The sequence below is a fragment of the Gallinula chloropus genome (assembly GCF_964237585.1).
Source record: "Gallinula chloropus genome assembly, chromosome: 4".
In the NCBI taxonomy this organism is placed as follows: Eukaryota; Metazoa; Chordata; class Aves; order Gruiformes; family Rallidae; genus Gallinula; species Gallinula chloropus.
This window is the reverse complement of record NC_140088.1, coordinates 83,974,939-83,991,804: the sequence shown is the minus strand read 5'-3', so window position 1 is coordinate 83,991,804 and position 16,866 is coordinate 83,974,939. Positions and strand designations below refer to the sequence as shown.

General features: G+C 42.0%; 1 protein-coding gene across 1 annotated transcript in view; it reads right to left on the bottom strand.

Annotated features, from left to right (window-relative positions):
* Positions 1 to 16,866, bottom strand: part of ALMS1 (ALMS1 centrosome and basal body associated protein) — a gene marked incomplete at its 5' end in the record, with an annotated part of 71,355 nt that overhangs the window by 6,060 nt on the left and 48,429 nt on the right. The window contains 6 exons of the mRNA XM_084263284.1: positions 2,742 to 2,805; positions 2,999 to 3,182; positions 4,246 to 4,490; positions 6,211 to 6,390; positions 7,765 to 7,879; positions 11,911 to 12,345. Of these exons, the coding sequence (XP_084119410.1) occupies positions 2,742 to 2,805; positions 2,999 to 3,182; positions 4,246 to 4,490; positions 6,211 to 6,390; positions 7,765 to 7,879; positions 11,911 to 12,345 (1,223 nt within the window). The remainder of the gene's footprint in view (positions 1 to 2,741; positions 2,806 to 2,998; positions 3,183 to 4,245; positions 4,491 to 6,210; positions 6,391 to 7,764; positions 7,880 to 11,910; positions 12,346 to 16,866) is intronic.

Below are 16,866 nucleotides of genomic sequence, written 5' to 3'. Positions count from 1 at the left end.
TGAGCAAACATACTCTAATAACAAACACCAAGGAAAAAAAAAGTCACTGTGGATCCCTATTTTCCTGTCTGCAGCTGCTCTTAGAGGACAACTTTTCTAAAATGTCCCTACCCTCATCACTGCTCCAGAAAAGAGGAAATACATCACATTTTGATGTGTATTTTACTCCCCTAATGCTTTGCTGGAAGGCAGCAGAGAATGGTAGCTCTATGCATGTATTACTGGATGGGAGGAGGGATGCCTCCAAGATTTGGGGTTTTGCTTTATTGCCTTCTCACCACTGCAGAGTCACAGAATGGTTTGGGTTAGAAGGGACCTTAAAGATTATTCTCTGAAGGCTTTTGCCACTTTTGAAAGACCAAGTTTCACTCATCACAAAAAAATCCCACCATAAAGATGTTTAGAACAAAAAAGTGGGCAATGCAGAACCATAGGCAAATTAACTGGCAATTGTTTTCATTACCTCTAGCTAATTTGCCGTGAGAATTCCATTTATATCCTCCCAGAGACAAAGAAAAAGCTGCTGCACTCATTATAGGTGTGGATTGCAAAAGAATGGTACAGAATAAATTACTTCTCGGCTCCAACTGCGAGCTGGAGTATGACAGCAGCAGGAACAAAAAGTCCCCAAGTGTGACTGCCTGAAGGAGTCTCCATACAAGTCCTGATGACTCCAGAGATTATGAAATCAGAGTTTGAGATACATGGATGTCACCATCCAAGCCACCTGAACCCAAATCTTTCTGCTTCAGCTAAGACACATGGATATGCATTCCTTGGGGAACGGGCATTTTACCATCTTGTCAACTTCTGCCACCTCTCTGTTAATGCCCCAAAAATCCTGTGAAATGCCAAAGGCTTTAGACACAAAATGTTATTTTTGAACTCTCCCAGCACATATAGCAAGGGGTCTATTTCATATATTGCATGTTCCAGTAGATATTTTGTGGAATCATGGAGTGACTGAGGCTGGGAAGGACCTCTGCAGGTCACCTGGTCCAACCTGCTGCCTGCAGCAGGGCTAAAGTCAAGGCTAGATCAGGCTGACCAGGCCTCATCCCATCAACTTGTGACTATTCCCATGGACAGAGATTTGACCACCTCTGTGGGCCCTGGTCCAGCACATCACCAGCCTCCTCCTGAAAAACAGATTTCACTGTCTCCAGTTAGAATCTCCTTATCATCACAAGATCTCCATCACTGCTTGTTCACTCACTGGGCACCTCCAAAAAGAGTCTCTCTTTACCTTCTCCAAATCCATCACCTGGCAGAAAGGCACCACTGCCAGAACCTCACCTTCAGCCTCCTCCTCCTCCCCAGGCCAGAAAAAGTCAGCCTCCACAGCTTCTCCTCATGCACCATCTCCTCCAGCCCCATCTTGGTGGCTCCCACCAGACTTAGGCCACTTTGCTGACCTGTCTCTTGTCCTCACAGCCCCGAAGAGGAGAGAGGATCCAGCTGTGGCCCCACGAGTGCCAAGCAGAGGGAATATTACCTTCCCTTCTCCTGTAGGAAATGCACTATGTGGCTGGCCTTCAGCCCTGCAAGAGCACACTGCCAACTAACATTCAACCTGATGGCCACCAGCTGTCAGGCCCGAGGCCCTTTCCAGAAGGGTCACTCCACAGGCAGTCTGTCCTCAGACACTGCCAAGGTGGGTGTGCTTGTAGGAGGTTCTGTCCCAAGGAGAGACCTGGTATTTGTCACTGTTGAACTTTATGACATTACTCTTGGCCCTTTTCTCCAGCCTGCAGAGAGCTCTGCAAAAGACAGGACTGCTCTCCAGCACACTGGTCCTCACAGTTTGGTGTCACCTGCAAACATGTTGAGACACACTCCATCCCATTGCTACTGCTGATGAAGATGCTGTGAAACAGTCCTGGCCCACAGCTTTCTCCTTTTCACACAGCACAAACCCTTCCCTTCAGGTAGCATGTACAGTCCAAAATCTCAGCACAACAAGGCACTTGCATCCCAACCACTTAAACAACCTTTCCCTCAGGATACACTCATGACCTTTGTTTTTCTTTACTCTAAATAACTTAATATCACTGTATTTTTATGGAACTGTACAAGTTATTAAGCAACTTCCTGAGCATTTATGCTGTTTTTCAACTTGTACTCTTCCAAACCACCTCCTCTTGACCCCACTGCTGCTTCAGAATCTAGCTGTAATGAACTCCATTTTTCATTATACCTTCACAGGCTCTCTCTGTAGCACAGCTATTCCAATGTTTAGGACATTGTTAGCATGCTGTGCATTTTATATATTAATTACTTGAGTGAAAAATTTGGCAAATCTATCAGGGTGTGGTTTTCTTCAAGGGTAAAAGCCTCCATATTCTTTTGAAGGTGTTTATTTCTTACATCAAGCTATTTTTGACTGGTGAAATGATGCCTCACTTCCTGCACTACTGACCTAGTTTGTTAATGTTTAAAACTACACAGATGCTCCAGCAGCCCACATCTGACATCTCCTCTCCTTTCAGAGTCCAGCACTGCAGTTTGCTGTAGTGCTTGGATGGCAGATCCTGCTCAGGGTTAGCTACAGAAATCATTTTTCCCAAATTATCCTGTTTCTCAGATTTTCTGAATAGGTGCTTTCTTCCTCTGGTAAGGTGCCTATATCTCACAGTTACCCCCAACAGCCAATTCTTTGGCTGCAGATAGGATTCACCCCTCTTTTCCACCCAGTTACTCAGATCACCGACCTACTTAAAACAAAGTTTCCTAAACCTTACCGTTTAGACCTCTGAAACATTTCACTCTTCGGAATTGTTCTTCTCTTTTCTCTAACCAGAAACCCTAAATGGAAAATTTTGAGATAAAAGAACAATGAAGAAGTCTGCTTCTCACAAAGAATACCACTGCAGCAACTTGACTCCTTTATAAATGATGGATTCTTGTAGAATAATGTTAAATAATTCTAACAGTTTTATTGAACACACACTTAAGTATAAATTCCTGTAGAACATAAAGAGCAGAGCCATGAAGGTACCTCTGTCAGCCAGCATGTGACTTGCACTCCTGTAGCCCTTTCTTTTCTCTGGAGGATTAAACAGCTCCTCTCGCTCAGACTGCAGTACGCTCTGTATCCTCCTTTCCTCCATCACAAGTTTCAGATGCTTCACACGCTCTCCAGAGCGCGAGATGAAATCAGGGCGATGCACTGCCAGAGCTTCCTAAGATGGGATGACACCAGACAAAGGCTGAAGTGGTCAGACTGTCTCCCTACAGCTGGAAGTGAGTAATCAAAATAACTAAAGACCACAGCATGGGAAAAAAAAAGATCCCATCAAAGTAGTGTTTTGTACAGCATACAAAATCTCATATCCTCAGTGCTGGGTAGATCCTCAGAGATCCTTGACAAACTGGTCAACAGCCAGAAAGCTAACTGACCAGAAAGAAAAACAAAAATGCTAAAATAATTAGCATAACTGTCACAAACCTCCAAGCAGCAACTTTAACAAAGTTGAGCTCATGGGACAGATTATTCTGTGAGTTATTACAGCCTCCCTTGCTATATAAATCAGCAGACACTTCAATATTAGCAATTCATTTTGGATCAGAAGTGACATTTCAAAAGCCATCTCCTGATATCTGTTTGCCACACTTCAGTTTCCATCACAGGGGTGTCTCTGATCGAAGGAGCAAATGCAAATTAACTTAATTTCCAAAGCATATCTGAATTGGCTCTTCCTAAATCAGATTTCACTTGCTGCACACAAACCTTTTCAAAAATATTTCATACCTTCCATCTGTATTTTTACACAGATATTAAGTGATTGCACCTGTATATACTGTACATGCATGTGTACACATATATACATATATGTACTGTTTGCTCTGTATGAATTAGAGCTTATTTTAATCACATACTAGGTACTTCTCACAGCATTACTTCTGCATGGAAGTAAGTATGACTTGATGTCACCTCAGCTCAAATCCCGCTAGTTCCTGAAGCCAAATGATTTAAGCCTTAAAATACGAGGTCATTTCAAACCTATTAGTATACTGTGGAAAGCCAGATTACCATAACCAAACAGGACTGACAAATTCCTTGGTGGTCTTGGTTATTTTTTGTTTTTCAAGCAGCACTGATCTGGAACACATTGATTTCTACTGATTATAAAGGTGAAATAACAGACCAAAACAAAGGAACAAATCTGTGTTTCTCCAAGATTAAGCATTACTCCTGAAATCCCACAGATATCCCAGCAGCCTTACAGCAGAGCATGTTGTTACCTGTAGTGTGAGCTTCACAAATGGCCGGGAGGACCTGATCTCAGCATCTCTTTCTGGAACCACTGGCTGAGTAACGTTGTTGCGCTGCCGCTCCTGCCAGTTCTTCTCTCGGAGAGGCTCCCTCCAAGGCTTGTGACTGGTAAGTGGTTCAAACCAAGATGGACCAGGACCAGTAAAGGCACTGGAATGGTTTTCTTTCCTAGATTCAGATTTCAAGTCTTCTGCTTGGACAAACCATGAAAGCCCTGTTTAAAGGCCACAGAAGAGAATAAGGATTTGTAGACAATACATGTGTCTATTTTCTATCCCCACCTACAGCCCGTTATGTCTGTGCTGGCTTTGGCTGGGATAGAGTTAATTTCCTGCACAGTCCCTGGTACTGGAATGGTTTGGATTTGTGCTGCTAACACAGGGAGGGTTTTGTTCCTGCTGAGCTGTGCTCACACAAAGCCAAGGGCTGTTCTGCTCCTCACACCCCACCAGTGAGTGGGCTGGGGGTGGGACTCAGACTGGACCAAAGGGACATCACACATGGCATCACCCTCACCAATAAAACTAGGGGGAGGAGGAAGCAGGGGACGTTTGGAGTGGTGGTGTTTGTCTTCCCAAGCCCCCATTAACACAGTGATAGAGCCCTGCTGCCCTGGGGATGGCTGACACCTGTCTGCCATGGGGAGTGGGGAATGAACTCCTTGGTATGCTTTGCTTCTGCGTGGCTTTTGCCCTGGCTATTAAACTGTTTTTATCTCAACCCAAAATGTCTCTCACTTTTACCCTTCCAATTCTCACCCCCACTGAGGGGGAACTGAGCAAGCAGCTGCACAGGCCTTAGTTGATGGCTGAGGTTAAGCCACAACAATGCCCAAGGTTTGAGCTAAATCCTGGCCTAAAACTGCAATAAAAACTCACTTTGGTTTAATAACAGTGGGACTCTGTATCAGAACTCCTCTGCCAAGTGTCAGAAACCCAGCAAATCTTTATCAACACTTTTTAAAAAGGACAAAATGGCTGAACTTTGCAAGTTCCTCTCTTTATGGAAAGAATAGTTATGTATCAGTAATTACATATTTTTAAGGAGCCTCTGTGCTGTCCCAAGCCCTATGGCTTTTTATAGATATTTCTGAAGATCAGATGTTTTACTTCTTCCACTTGTTAGATATGTATACAAGAATTAGATTACTCACAGTTTACATACATAATGGGATGTGACTACATCAGCCTGTGCTCTGAGCAGTTATCGTACATTTTCTAAATTAAACTGGTATGAGAAAGATTTGTCACTACAACAATGATGACTAAGGAAAACATTTTTAAACATTTAATCATGACATTGTGAAGACTGATGGGAAACTTAAAAAAAAAATTCAGGAGGTTACACCATCAGCCTGAAAATTCAACTCTAGCTAAAAGAGGGGGACTAGTCAGTCAAGTTCTTTTGGTACCACAGTCTTCCCTCCTTCAAGGTACTCCTGAAAAACTACTTGTTCTTTGAAGCCTCAGTACATGAAACAGTGAGTACAACTTCCAGTGACCATTTACACAGAGCCTAAAAAGAGTCTTTTATACACTGAAAATCCAAGTTAAGTGTCGACATGATTCCCATTTCATTCATTTTTCCTTGCCTTTCACCACCTCCTATTTACAAGCTTTAGTGAACAGGTTGCACCTAACAACCTGATTGAAAATGCCATCATAATAGAGTGCTAGAGAGCTCACTTGACACAGTGGTTTTGTTTAAAATTCATTGATTAAAAACAGAGTCAGGAACTGTCTGTACTAGTGACAGACTACTTTATGTCCTAGCTAATCCTCCCCATGTACTTTGCTGGTCGCTGGTCAGATGTACAGCTTTTCTGCTCTGCAGAGAAAGTGCATTTTGGACTGACTGACCTTGTGGTAAATGCAGCCTTCTTTTCATCCTTTTCTCTGCAAAAAAAAAATCACCTGGCTGTTCCTTCTGCTTACCCTTGCTTCCTGCTGCCTGATGATCTGTGACCATACCATCTGACTCTCCAAAAATACCAGCAACACAATGCCAGGGTTCCTGTGGTCGTTGATTTGGCTGGCTAGATCTTGGGGTAGGGAAAGTCACACCAACATCTCGAGTGTTTTTCTTAGTGGCACTGTTCACAATCTCCAAGTCTCCTGTAGTTGAAAATGAAGCAGTAACATCTTACACCAGTGCAGACTGAAATACTTAAATATCAGCCTGTGACATGTACAGTTCAGGGAACAACCTTCAATTTCTATTTTGAAGCTGACAGACCACGTTCTTTGCCCCTCCTTCAGAAGGCAAACTCCCATGCCCACTTTAAATACAAGTACAGCTTACAGTGACTCTGGATTGCTATTATACAATAATCTAAGTAAAATTCAAGTAGTGTAAACCAAATATCCTAAGCATGCATATATATATATGTATATATATGCACACATATATATGTGTGTGCTGAGTTGATTCTATATGCACATATATATATATGCATATGTATATATGTACTGAGTTGATTCTCACAGAATCACAAGGTTGGAAAAGACCTTTGAAGATTACCAAGTCCAACCATTCCCATCCTGTGCTAACCCATACCCCTAAGTGCCTCATCTCTGAACAACCAGCTCCAAATCTGCTGCTGGAAGTCAATGGCAGGTCAACAGACAGCTTTACATTTTGGACAATAGAGCAGCAGGTTTTCTGGACCTGTCACTTTACCCAGCACATCCCATCCCAAGCTATGCTTTAGCTATAGAAGACTGGCTTGCTTGCAGCAATACAAATATTTAACAGTAACACCACCACAAATATTTAACAGAAACATACCACAAGGAAGGTGTCAACTAACATTCAAAAAGTTGTGAGATTGAAAACAAGCCATGAAAATACTTTTCTGATTTGTTCCACTCATGTTAAAAAAAAAACAAACACACAAACCACATTAATAAACAAATATTTGACAGGCCTGATTAAGAAAACAAAGCCAGTTACTCAATCAGATGATGGGAACTTGGCATGTAAATGAAATCAATGAAGACAGTGGTAATTGACACCAAAAAAACCCCAAATGCAGAACTGCGCCAGTCCAGGATCAGCTTGTGTTTTAAATAGAATATAACATCCAAAATATTACCAAGAATATGAAATGCTACAGTTGCCTTCTGAAATAGCATATGCCTACAAAATACGTTCTGTGAGTAGCAGATGTCTTGTGGAGAAAACAATATAAGTATAAAAAAATACAGTTAGTCGACCTTTACTATTAAAAAGGATCAAATGCTTAGGTTAATAAAACCTCCAAGTAAAAAGACTGGCTACTACTCAAACAGGCCAAGAAAGGCAATGAAATGGCTCTTTTTAATTAGAACATAACATCTCTCTCTGAAAGCAGCTGAAGTGAATTTGAAGAATGCTGCGTGTACACACCCATCGCCAGAAACATGCTACAGACTTTGGAGAATGGTTTCCAGAGAGATGAAAGACAGAAGCAAATACAGAAAAGACAAGGCTGGAATTCAACAACTCACCTGCTTGGATACCTTTGTTCAGCATCCGTGTCCGTCGCTTGTTACTAAGAGCAGGGCTTGGCCCCCAGGAGCTGCTGCTTGAGGAAGCTGAGTCTGATGAAAGGGAGATTGCATTCTAGAGAAAGACAAAAAAAAACCCCACATGGAAGAGAGCAGCAATTCCTGAAATACTAGCCAAAGTGAACAGAAAGCAGGTTTTAAAGAGAAAAAACACATTACAGTCATCAGTCTACTTGTTGTACCTTGATTGTATTGGTATTTAGATGTTTATCACAGGTTGATCAGTATCTCATTGCTAGGACACAACAGTCAACCTCCACTTTATCCTCGTGCACCAATGCACTTTTTGCAGCCTGTTCTAGCAAGAGCACACAGTTTCTGTGGGCAAAAGCCTCCCCACGATCAGATTCTGTTCAGTGCTCAGCATCTTCCAATTCATGTGTCCAAAGTTCACAAGCCAAAGCAGCCTGTCAAGGCAGCTTTATAAAAACCCTCTGCTGTGGGGTGAGACCATTTGTTGGCTGCACTTTCATGAGACTGCAAAGTGTGACGTGTTTCTGCTTTGGAAAGAAGGAGAATAAATATCTGAACTGAATGCTGCATCCCTACCCTCACAAACCAAAAGCCTTTCAAGGCTGCTGGGTTTGCTGGTCTTGGAAGATTAACACGTTGATTTGTAAAGTCACGTTGATCTCCAGTTCTTTACTACTGGCATGGAAGAGTCAAGTCCTTTCAGAACAGGGAAGTTGTCTCACCCTGTGATCCTCATTACATAAAGTTCTCCCAGTAGAGAAAGCTAATCTCAGTTAAGAAAAAGGAGACTCAAGGTAGGATCACAGCTTGAACAAAACCCTAGTTTCACATCTTCACCATTCACACAAACAGAAGTTCCAGCTGCAGGGATGCAAGCAGCACAACTTTGTTATAATGGATTCATTTAATTTTATGAAATATTATAACTTTACAGCCACTTAAAAAGATATAGACTCTGTAAATGCAATGCAAGTAGTCCACAAGCATTCTAGTTATACAAAATACAGAGAAGGTAAGTCCTCTATTAACAGCAATTAACTGACAGTGCTTCCCCAGGCTTCCCCAGTGCAGCACAGACCAACTGCCACAGCTCTGCTGAATTTAATTTTTAATTATGAAACAGATTTCTTTTTTTTTCCTTGATCATAGCAATTAGTATCCTATTAGTAACTCATAACACTAGCCATGACGGAAATGAACAGAGGCTTTTTTATCACCTTTTTATTGAACCTCTGCAATCACCACTTCAATGCACAACAATTTCATTTCAATGCTAAAAGGAGGCAATTCTTACTCTCAAGCATACTGCCAAGAAATGTTTTTTAAATGTTTCATAAAGCTATTTCAGCTCTAGTAGAGCACACTAGACAGATGTAGTAGATATGTATCTTCTTTCAGAGAACAGAAGTAAATTTGAATATGTGCTCAAGCAAAAGGGAAGACAGTATAAAGTAAGGATAACAACACCCCAGATAAGCTATTTACATGCACATGTATATCAGCTCACAGAAATAAATGTAAGTGGCCATTCAATCCTGAATATTGACATGCATATTCCTATTTGGACTAGAACAGGCAGTGCAGTGCTTTCAAAGCCCTTCTGCAGTTGAATAGCACAACCTTTAGCTCTGTACCTGCTACCAGATGGCTGCTTGAAGAGCGCTTTAGAAATAACAAACTGGAATAGATAAAAACCTTCTGGGATGGGCTCAGCATCTATAAATAAAAAAAAGCTGTAACCAAGTTTTCTGAAAGCTGAGCTGACAATAGGCTCTCATGAAAAACACTGAGCTACAAAACGCAGCACTTGCCTGAAAGATTTGTACAGGAGTCTCTCTAGGAGTAGGGCTCCTGCTATAAATAAGTATCTGTCTCTGAACCACAGATATTTGCAACCCAGAAAAAAAATAAAAATCTTGATTTCTTTTCTGCCAAGCATGACAGAAATTACCAGCATTTGGATTTTTAAGTGAAGCTTACCATTTTGCCATCAATTTTCCCTCACTCCTTCTTTGAGATGGGTCATGTGTCTCTCTATATGTATTTTTTAAATGAACACTGCACCAGCAGATAGAAGATACCACTTCCTAAAGCCACATGGGTTCAACATAACATCAAGCACCAGGATCAGCAAGCCTTTATTCTCCTGTACGTATTACTGCAGCCTGTTGTCTCCTGAGCAACTGTGACAGGCATAGGGCTAGATGTTGTTTTTAAGATCCAAATAGACATTGAAAGATTAGTCTTATGAACAGAACATTGGATCAAATGATCTCCTAAATCACAGAATCACAAGGATTGGAAGGACCCTCAAGAGCTCATGGGGTCCAACCCCCCTGCCAAAGCAGCTCCCCAGCTCATATTGCACAGGGCGGCGTCCAGATGGGGCTGGAATCTCTCCAGAGATGGAGACTCCACATCCCCTGGGCAGCCTGTCCCAGGGCTCCCTCACCCTCACTGGGGAAAAGTTCTTCCCCATGTTGCTGTGGAACTTCCTGTGCTCCAACTTGCAGCCATTGCCCCTTGTCCTGTCCCCACAGAGCACTGAAAAGGGGCTGGCTGATTCCCCCTGCATCCCATCCTTCAGATATTTATAAACATTAATAAGGTCCCCCCTTAGTCTTCTTTTCTCTGGGCTGAACAGTCCCAGCTCACTCAGCCTTTCCTCACAGGGGAGATGCTCCAGGCCCTTCATCATCTCCATAGCCTCCTCTGGACTCTCTCCAGGAGATCCCTGTCTTTTTTATCCCAGGGAGCCCAGAACTGGACACAACACTCCAGGTGGGGCCTGACCAGGGCAGAGTAGAGGGGGAGGATCCCCTCCTGTGACCTGCTGGCCACACTCCTCTGGATGCCCCCCTGGGATCCCATTGTCTCTCTCAGCCCCCAGGGCACACTGCTGGCTCATGGCCACCCTGTCATCTACCAGGACCCCCAGGTACTTCTCTGCAGAGCTCCTCTCCAGCAGGTCATCCCCCAGCCTGTACTGACTCAAGCACTAATTGTGAAAGAAATGTTGGATCCTAATTTCATGGTTATATGGGCATGGTTATATTTCCTAATGATGGAAAGTTTATGACAGTTTTATTTTACCTTTAAATAAATGTTATTACTATTAATATCATCGTTTTTAAACCATTCTTAGTCTTGGGAAACAGCCTGTTTCTCCCACAAATACACATTCACCAGCTTACTTGACACACAGGGTTATTTTGCATTGTTTCTATTAAAAAACCCTAACTCATTTCAATGAAATCTATTTAGCAGAGATGACAGTACAGATGTCTTCTGGCAATATGAAAATCCCCCCTCAGACATATTTCTCATTTTTTCTTGTAATTTTCAGCATTACTGTACATTAGAGACCGCCAAAGGTCTGTAATTTCTTACTATATTCACCATATCCATGCAAAGACCCCCTTTCAATAAATTAATCTTCATTTCTGAAGGGCAATGGCCAAATTCAACTTAAGTAATCAGAAAGATTTTCTCCACTTTAAACCAGCTTTACTCCAGACTTTTCATCTAGAATCCTTAGGGATGAGACTCGGTCTTAATATGCCTAAACTGCCTAAATTTCTAAATACAGAACTTGAAGAGGCTTACAACCAACACTCAGCAAGGCAAAATAATTCTGACATTATATAAAGAGTAAAAAAACTCAAATAATAATGACAGTTTTTATGAAACTGTATTTATCACTGGCCAGAGATATTCAGGTAGCAGTATGTAGGCTGTTCAAAAGACACAAACTCAACCTACCACCACTGTTTTCAGCATTTTTAAAGCACAGAACCTGCTGGTAACAAGAAATCAGATACAGCAGGAACTTGTTTCCCAAGACAAATAAAGGAAAAGAAAAAAAGACAAGTGGGAACAAAGGGAAAGAAAGCACAATTGATGTTTTCAGATATTTTGATCTCGTCTTTATTCCTGGAAAGGCAGAGAGACTTGTTTGAGCTGCTCAGATCAAAGACAGATGCCTACCATATAAACAAGACACTGAGAAATTTTAAAAGATTCTCCAAATATCTGACTCTACTACTGTAGAGCAGTTTAAAAGTTTCTATGAGGATTAGTTACAATTGTCTTTTGGTTCAACTGACCACATACCTGGATCTCTTTCCTCTTCCTGTGTCTCTCAGAAGTAACCTTTGGATATTCTACATCTGCTGCTTTGCCACTTCCCTTGTCCTGCTTTCCAGAGCGATTTTTTTGGTGGTCAATGGTACAGTAAAGCTGTGAGAGTCTTGGTGACACCCACACTCTTTCATGCCCAAAAGCCCGGATCAGCCTGGCAGTGTCAATGGTGGAAATGGAACTGCTCATCTCAGTCTGAGTAGCAGTTTCCATCTCTGTTTGGGTCACTACATCTGATTCAGAGGTGGTGGAACTGATGGTGGTGCCATGACCTCCACTAAGCCTGGTGTCTGAGGAAGTGTCACTAGGAGTTTCCAAGTATGGCTGGTGTGCCAAACTCTTCTTTGTGTGGCAGATCATTTTTTCTCCTGACCTATTTTTCCTGAGCTCAACAAAGCTGGTTTTACCCTGAGTGACACCATGTGCTGCATTAGACTCAAAGGTACTTTCAGACACGCTCTTTTCCAGCAATCTTATTTTCTCCTGCTCTCTTCCCTTAGGTTTTTTTCCAGAAACATCCTTTTCAAATTTTGTGGGTATCAGTGTATGCCTAATGGGATTCTGAAGGACCCTGGCCAATCGATCAAGGCGTTCAACAAGGGTCAGCTCACTGTTACTCCTACAGCCATGGTGCTGATGTCTTTTCTGGCATTCCAAAAACTTAATCCAAAGTTCATCTAAGCTGCTGCTGGACCTGGTCCTCCGTTCTGGTGGCAGGTCTTTCTCCACATTCTCATTAAGGCAGGTGGTTTGGCTACAGGGAAGGGGGTAACTTCTAGCTGCCTTTTGTTCTGCTTCTCTTCTGCTGTGTTGAAGTAGCTCATTCCCTGAGATTCCATTCCCCAAAGACTTGTTAACATTTGGATCCTGGTGCCTGCTGTAATCTGCTTCAGCAGTGAGTGGAAAGAATTCCTTTTCACCATCTCTATGATTAACACAAGAGACATGTTGATGACGATGTGCTTTCTTCCAGTTCTGCAGGAGAGTCCTTGGGGAAGGTCTAGCCTGTCCATTCCCAGAAGTGCCTTCTGACAGCTCGCTGTTAGACAGGTAGTAGCTCTCACACATGGGCACTGGATGGTGCAGGTAGAACCGTGAAGATCTGAAGGCTGAATGAGTGGTTTTTACAGACTTCAAGGGACCTGCATGTTCTAGAAGAGAAGAAAACACTTTTAAGTGTTGTTTCTTTACAGGGAAGCAAGTAGCAAACAGCACATCTGAAATAGGATGGTTTTCATCCTAACACTTTCCAATCATTTCAAAGGATCAAAAGCAGGGATCATTGTACCCATTCCCAAAATGCAACAGAATCAGAAATGAAGTTTCAGCATTATTAAAATTAAATGGAATCACAAACTCTTTTGGATGGGAAGGTACCTCAAAGCACACACACACACACCCCCCCCCACCCAGTGCCAAGCGCTGGACAGGGGACACCCTCCACTGGGCCCAGGGTGCCCAAAGCCCCATCCAGCCTGGCATTGAACCCTGCCAGGGATCCAGGGGCAGCCACAGCTGCTCTGGGCAGCCTGTGCCAGGGCCTCCCCACCCTCCCTGGGAAGAATTTCTGCTCCACATTAAAACTGCATCTGCCCTCCTGCAGCTGAAGGCCATTCCCCTTGTCCTGTCCCTCCCTGCCCTTGTCACCAGCCCCTCTCCAGCTTTTCTGGAGCCTCTCAAGGAACTGGAAGGGGCTCTGAGGTCTCTCTGAGCCTTCGCCAGGCTGAACCACCCAAAGTCTCCCAGCCTGTCTCCACAGCAGAGGTACTCCAGCCCTCTGTGCATCTTTGTGGTGTCCTCTGCACATCTTTGTGGTGTCCTCTACACTTATATCAATAATATTTTCTATCATTTGCAACTCAGAATCCAAGAGGATATTTAACAGAATCTGAAGGAGGAATACACCACAGGTATACAGCACCAGACCAAAATATGTACTGAGTATTATGTTTATGGAAACTCATGCCAGGCAGCCACAGCTCATTTTGCATTTTATTTAGGCAAATACCATGGGAATGTAGATGTCCCCTAAGGCTATGCCTAAACATTATCTCTTACCTAACTCAGAACAGCACTATATATAAAGACAGCCAACACCACTTCCTGTACAGCTCCTAGAAACATCTCTAATAGCACACCAGGATGCAGCCATACTTTGCTTTCAAGCTCCAATACCACAGTTGAATTCAAAGCAGCAGTGAAGTTCCCCCAGAATATACTATCTGAAATTATGAAGGGCTATGTGCAGAAATCCAATTATAAACTCATTTAGTAATAGGTGTGCATTAAGTATGCATGCAGCAGGTACTAGCAGGAATATATTGCAAAATAATTTTAACACCTCTTGTAATATTTTGGGGCTTTTTTTTAAATCAAATTTTAAGAAGTAAAAATGTGCTTCATGTTATGTTATTTGTGTAATGGACTGAATTATCCAATGATCCATGAAAGCAGAAATTAGATTATAGATGAGACTGTCAGAAGGATTTCCCAAGTCTCTATACTTCCATGCCATTTTAACCAAGTATGTCATTTAAAGATGCCTTGCAGAGTAGTACTGGCTTTAATACAAATACAGTCACTCCAAAAAAGGCACAGCCCATTTACTAATGGTAACAGCAATGACAAGGTAACGGGGATCTGTCAGCAAATGCACATCAAGGTCATTTAATGTCAGGAATCACACTTATAAAAGTTTTACTCTAGGTTTCACAGAATCACAAGGTTGGAAAAGACCTTTGAAGATCATCAAGTCCAACCATTCCCATCCTAAGCTAAACCACATCCCTAAGTACCTCATCTACCCTTTTTTAAACACATCCAGGGAAGGTGACTCAGCCCCTCCCTGGGCAGCCTGTTCCAGGCCCTGACAACTCTTTCAGTGAAAGATTTGTCTCTAATATCTAATCTGCCCCTGCCCTGGGGCAGCTTCTTGCTCTTTCCCCTTGTCAAATGTTTCCAACATTCCTCTCAAATTCGTGGGGCTTTTTTGTTTGCATTTTGTTGTCCTGTTTTAAGCAGTCTTGCTTCCCATGACTGTGATCTATTGATGAGAACAGGTCTGGAAATCAGGTCTTCCTTTCTTCATTTGATAAATCCACAACCAAGCCTCTCTCTACCCCAGGAGGAAAATACCTGCCTACCTCATCAAGAATCACCAGCTATGTTTTTATAAAACCTCAGATCCTTCACCTGGGAAAAGCCATGCAAGACAAGCTCAGGACAGGTTAACAGTGGCATGAATTCATACTTTTAACACTGCCTCATAAACCCTAATTTCATTTAGTCCCTTGTTTTCCTTACCTTTTATACATCTCTTCCCTTCCCAGCACAGAGACACTTCAGTGCAATATCAAGACAGTGAACAGCCTAACCAGACCCATTCTTAAACTCTGAAATTGGAGGAATCTGTCCTTCCATACAAGGTCAATGTTTATATACTCATGTAAGAGCATTTCTCCACATCCTCCTGACAAATGAGATCAGGCTTGGTAATACTATGCAGGATTTTTGCTATTTCTTTTTTTTTTAAGTCACCAACAAATTGAAAGGAATACAAACATGGCAAAAAAAAAAACCCAACCCAAAAATAAATTTAGAGAGAGAAACTTTTTTTAAAAATACCTAACTTGCATAATTTAAACTCTAGACAAGCTCTGTGGGTAATCTTTTATTAGACCATCTAAAAATATAGTTGAAGAAGTCAGAGAATATTTTAGACATGCAAGCCTTTCTTCAGAAAGCTTGTGTAAACTTCCAACTGCACTGGCTAGTTTAAGAAACAATCCTTTCTACTTGCAGTTCCTGTCCTGTGCCGTTAGACCACCACAGCTTCAGAAAAATACTGTTAGATAAGTTCATATTAATACTTGTGTTTCCCTTTCATTTGTCACCCAGGCTCTTCAGCCAGACAGCTATCCCCTTGATCTCTGCTCCAATGTGACATTTTGTTCGTTACTGCAGGTTCTTGCTTGGAGAACTCACTTCTATACACACACTCTTTCTTCAGCTCTACCACCATGACCCACCAGGACAACTCTCTTGAGTTACAGTGTATGAAGAAAAGCTTTTTTTCTGTCTTACTTGACTTGTTTCTGTATCCTTATGATTTATATAAATGCTCACAGAGAATTCTTTATTCCATTAGAAAAAACTAGGTTAAGACAACATTGTCTTTATTGTTGCAGTACTTCAACTCTTGGCCCTAAATACACTTAACAAAAAAGTAAAATGAACATAAAATTATGAAGCTCAGTATGTCTTAGGCAATCAATTTAAATTATCTTCTGGAAATAAACAAGATGTCTCCATGCTGAAGAGAAAACCTTCAAAGAAAACCCCTTTTGGGGGGTTGATTAAAATAATCAGAAGGAATCTCTATCAATACCTCAGCTCAGCTCTGTTGGGTGAACTTACCACAACAATATTGAGCTGCCTGCTTAAAAAGGACAATAACCACTCTGAGGGACTTCATAATAAACTGTTCATTAAATGTCTTCATATAACAAGTTTACATGATACTAAGAAAAACCAACGGGCTCCCAAAAACCATGTATATGTGACTGCCTAGAAGAGAGCAGGAACTCTCCAATTCAGAACCCAGTACACTGTTCATGTTTCAGGTCCCATCCCTCGTTAACAGCCACAATTCTATTACCTCCTTGCAATTTGCTCACTCTCTTTAATACAGCACATTACAAAACACTGTAGCATGCAGTAAACTGCTTCCCTGAGGAAGTAATAGCTGCATTTAGGGAAGATGGGAACCACCCAGTAATCTTCTGTTTGCTGTTACCTCTGTCCAGGAACAAGATGCAATTCTCAAGAACAAAATTCTTCATCCCTACTCAGACTCAAGAAGTTTATCAGCTCCTCAAAATCATTGAGGGAGGCTTTGTACAAAACCAATGTGCACTGGGATTAATTTTA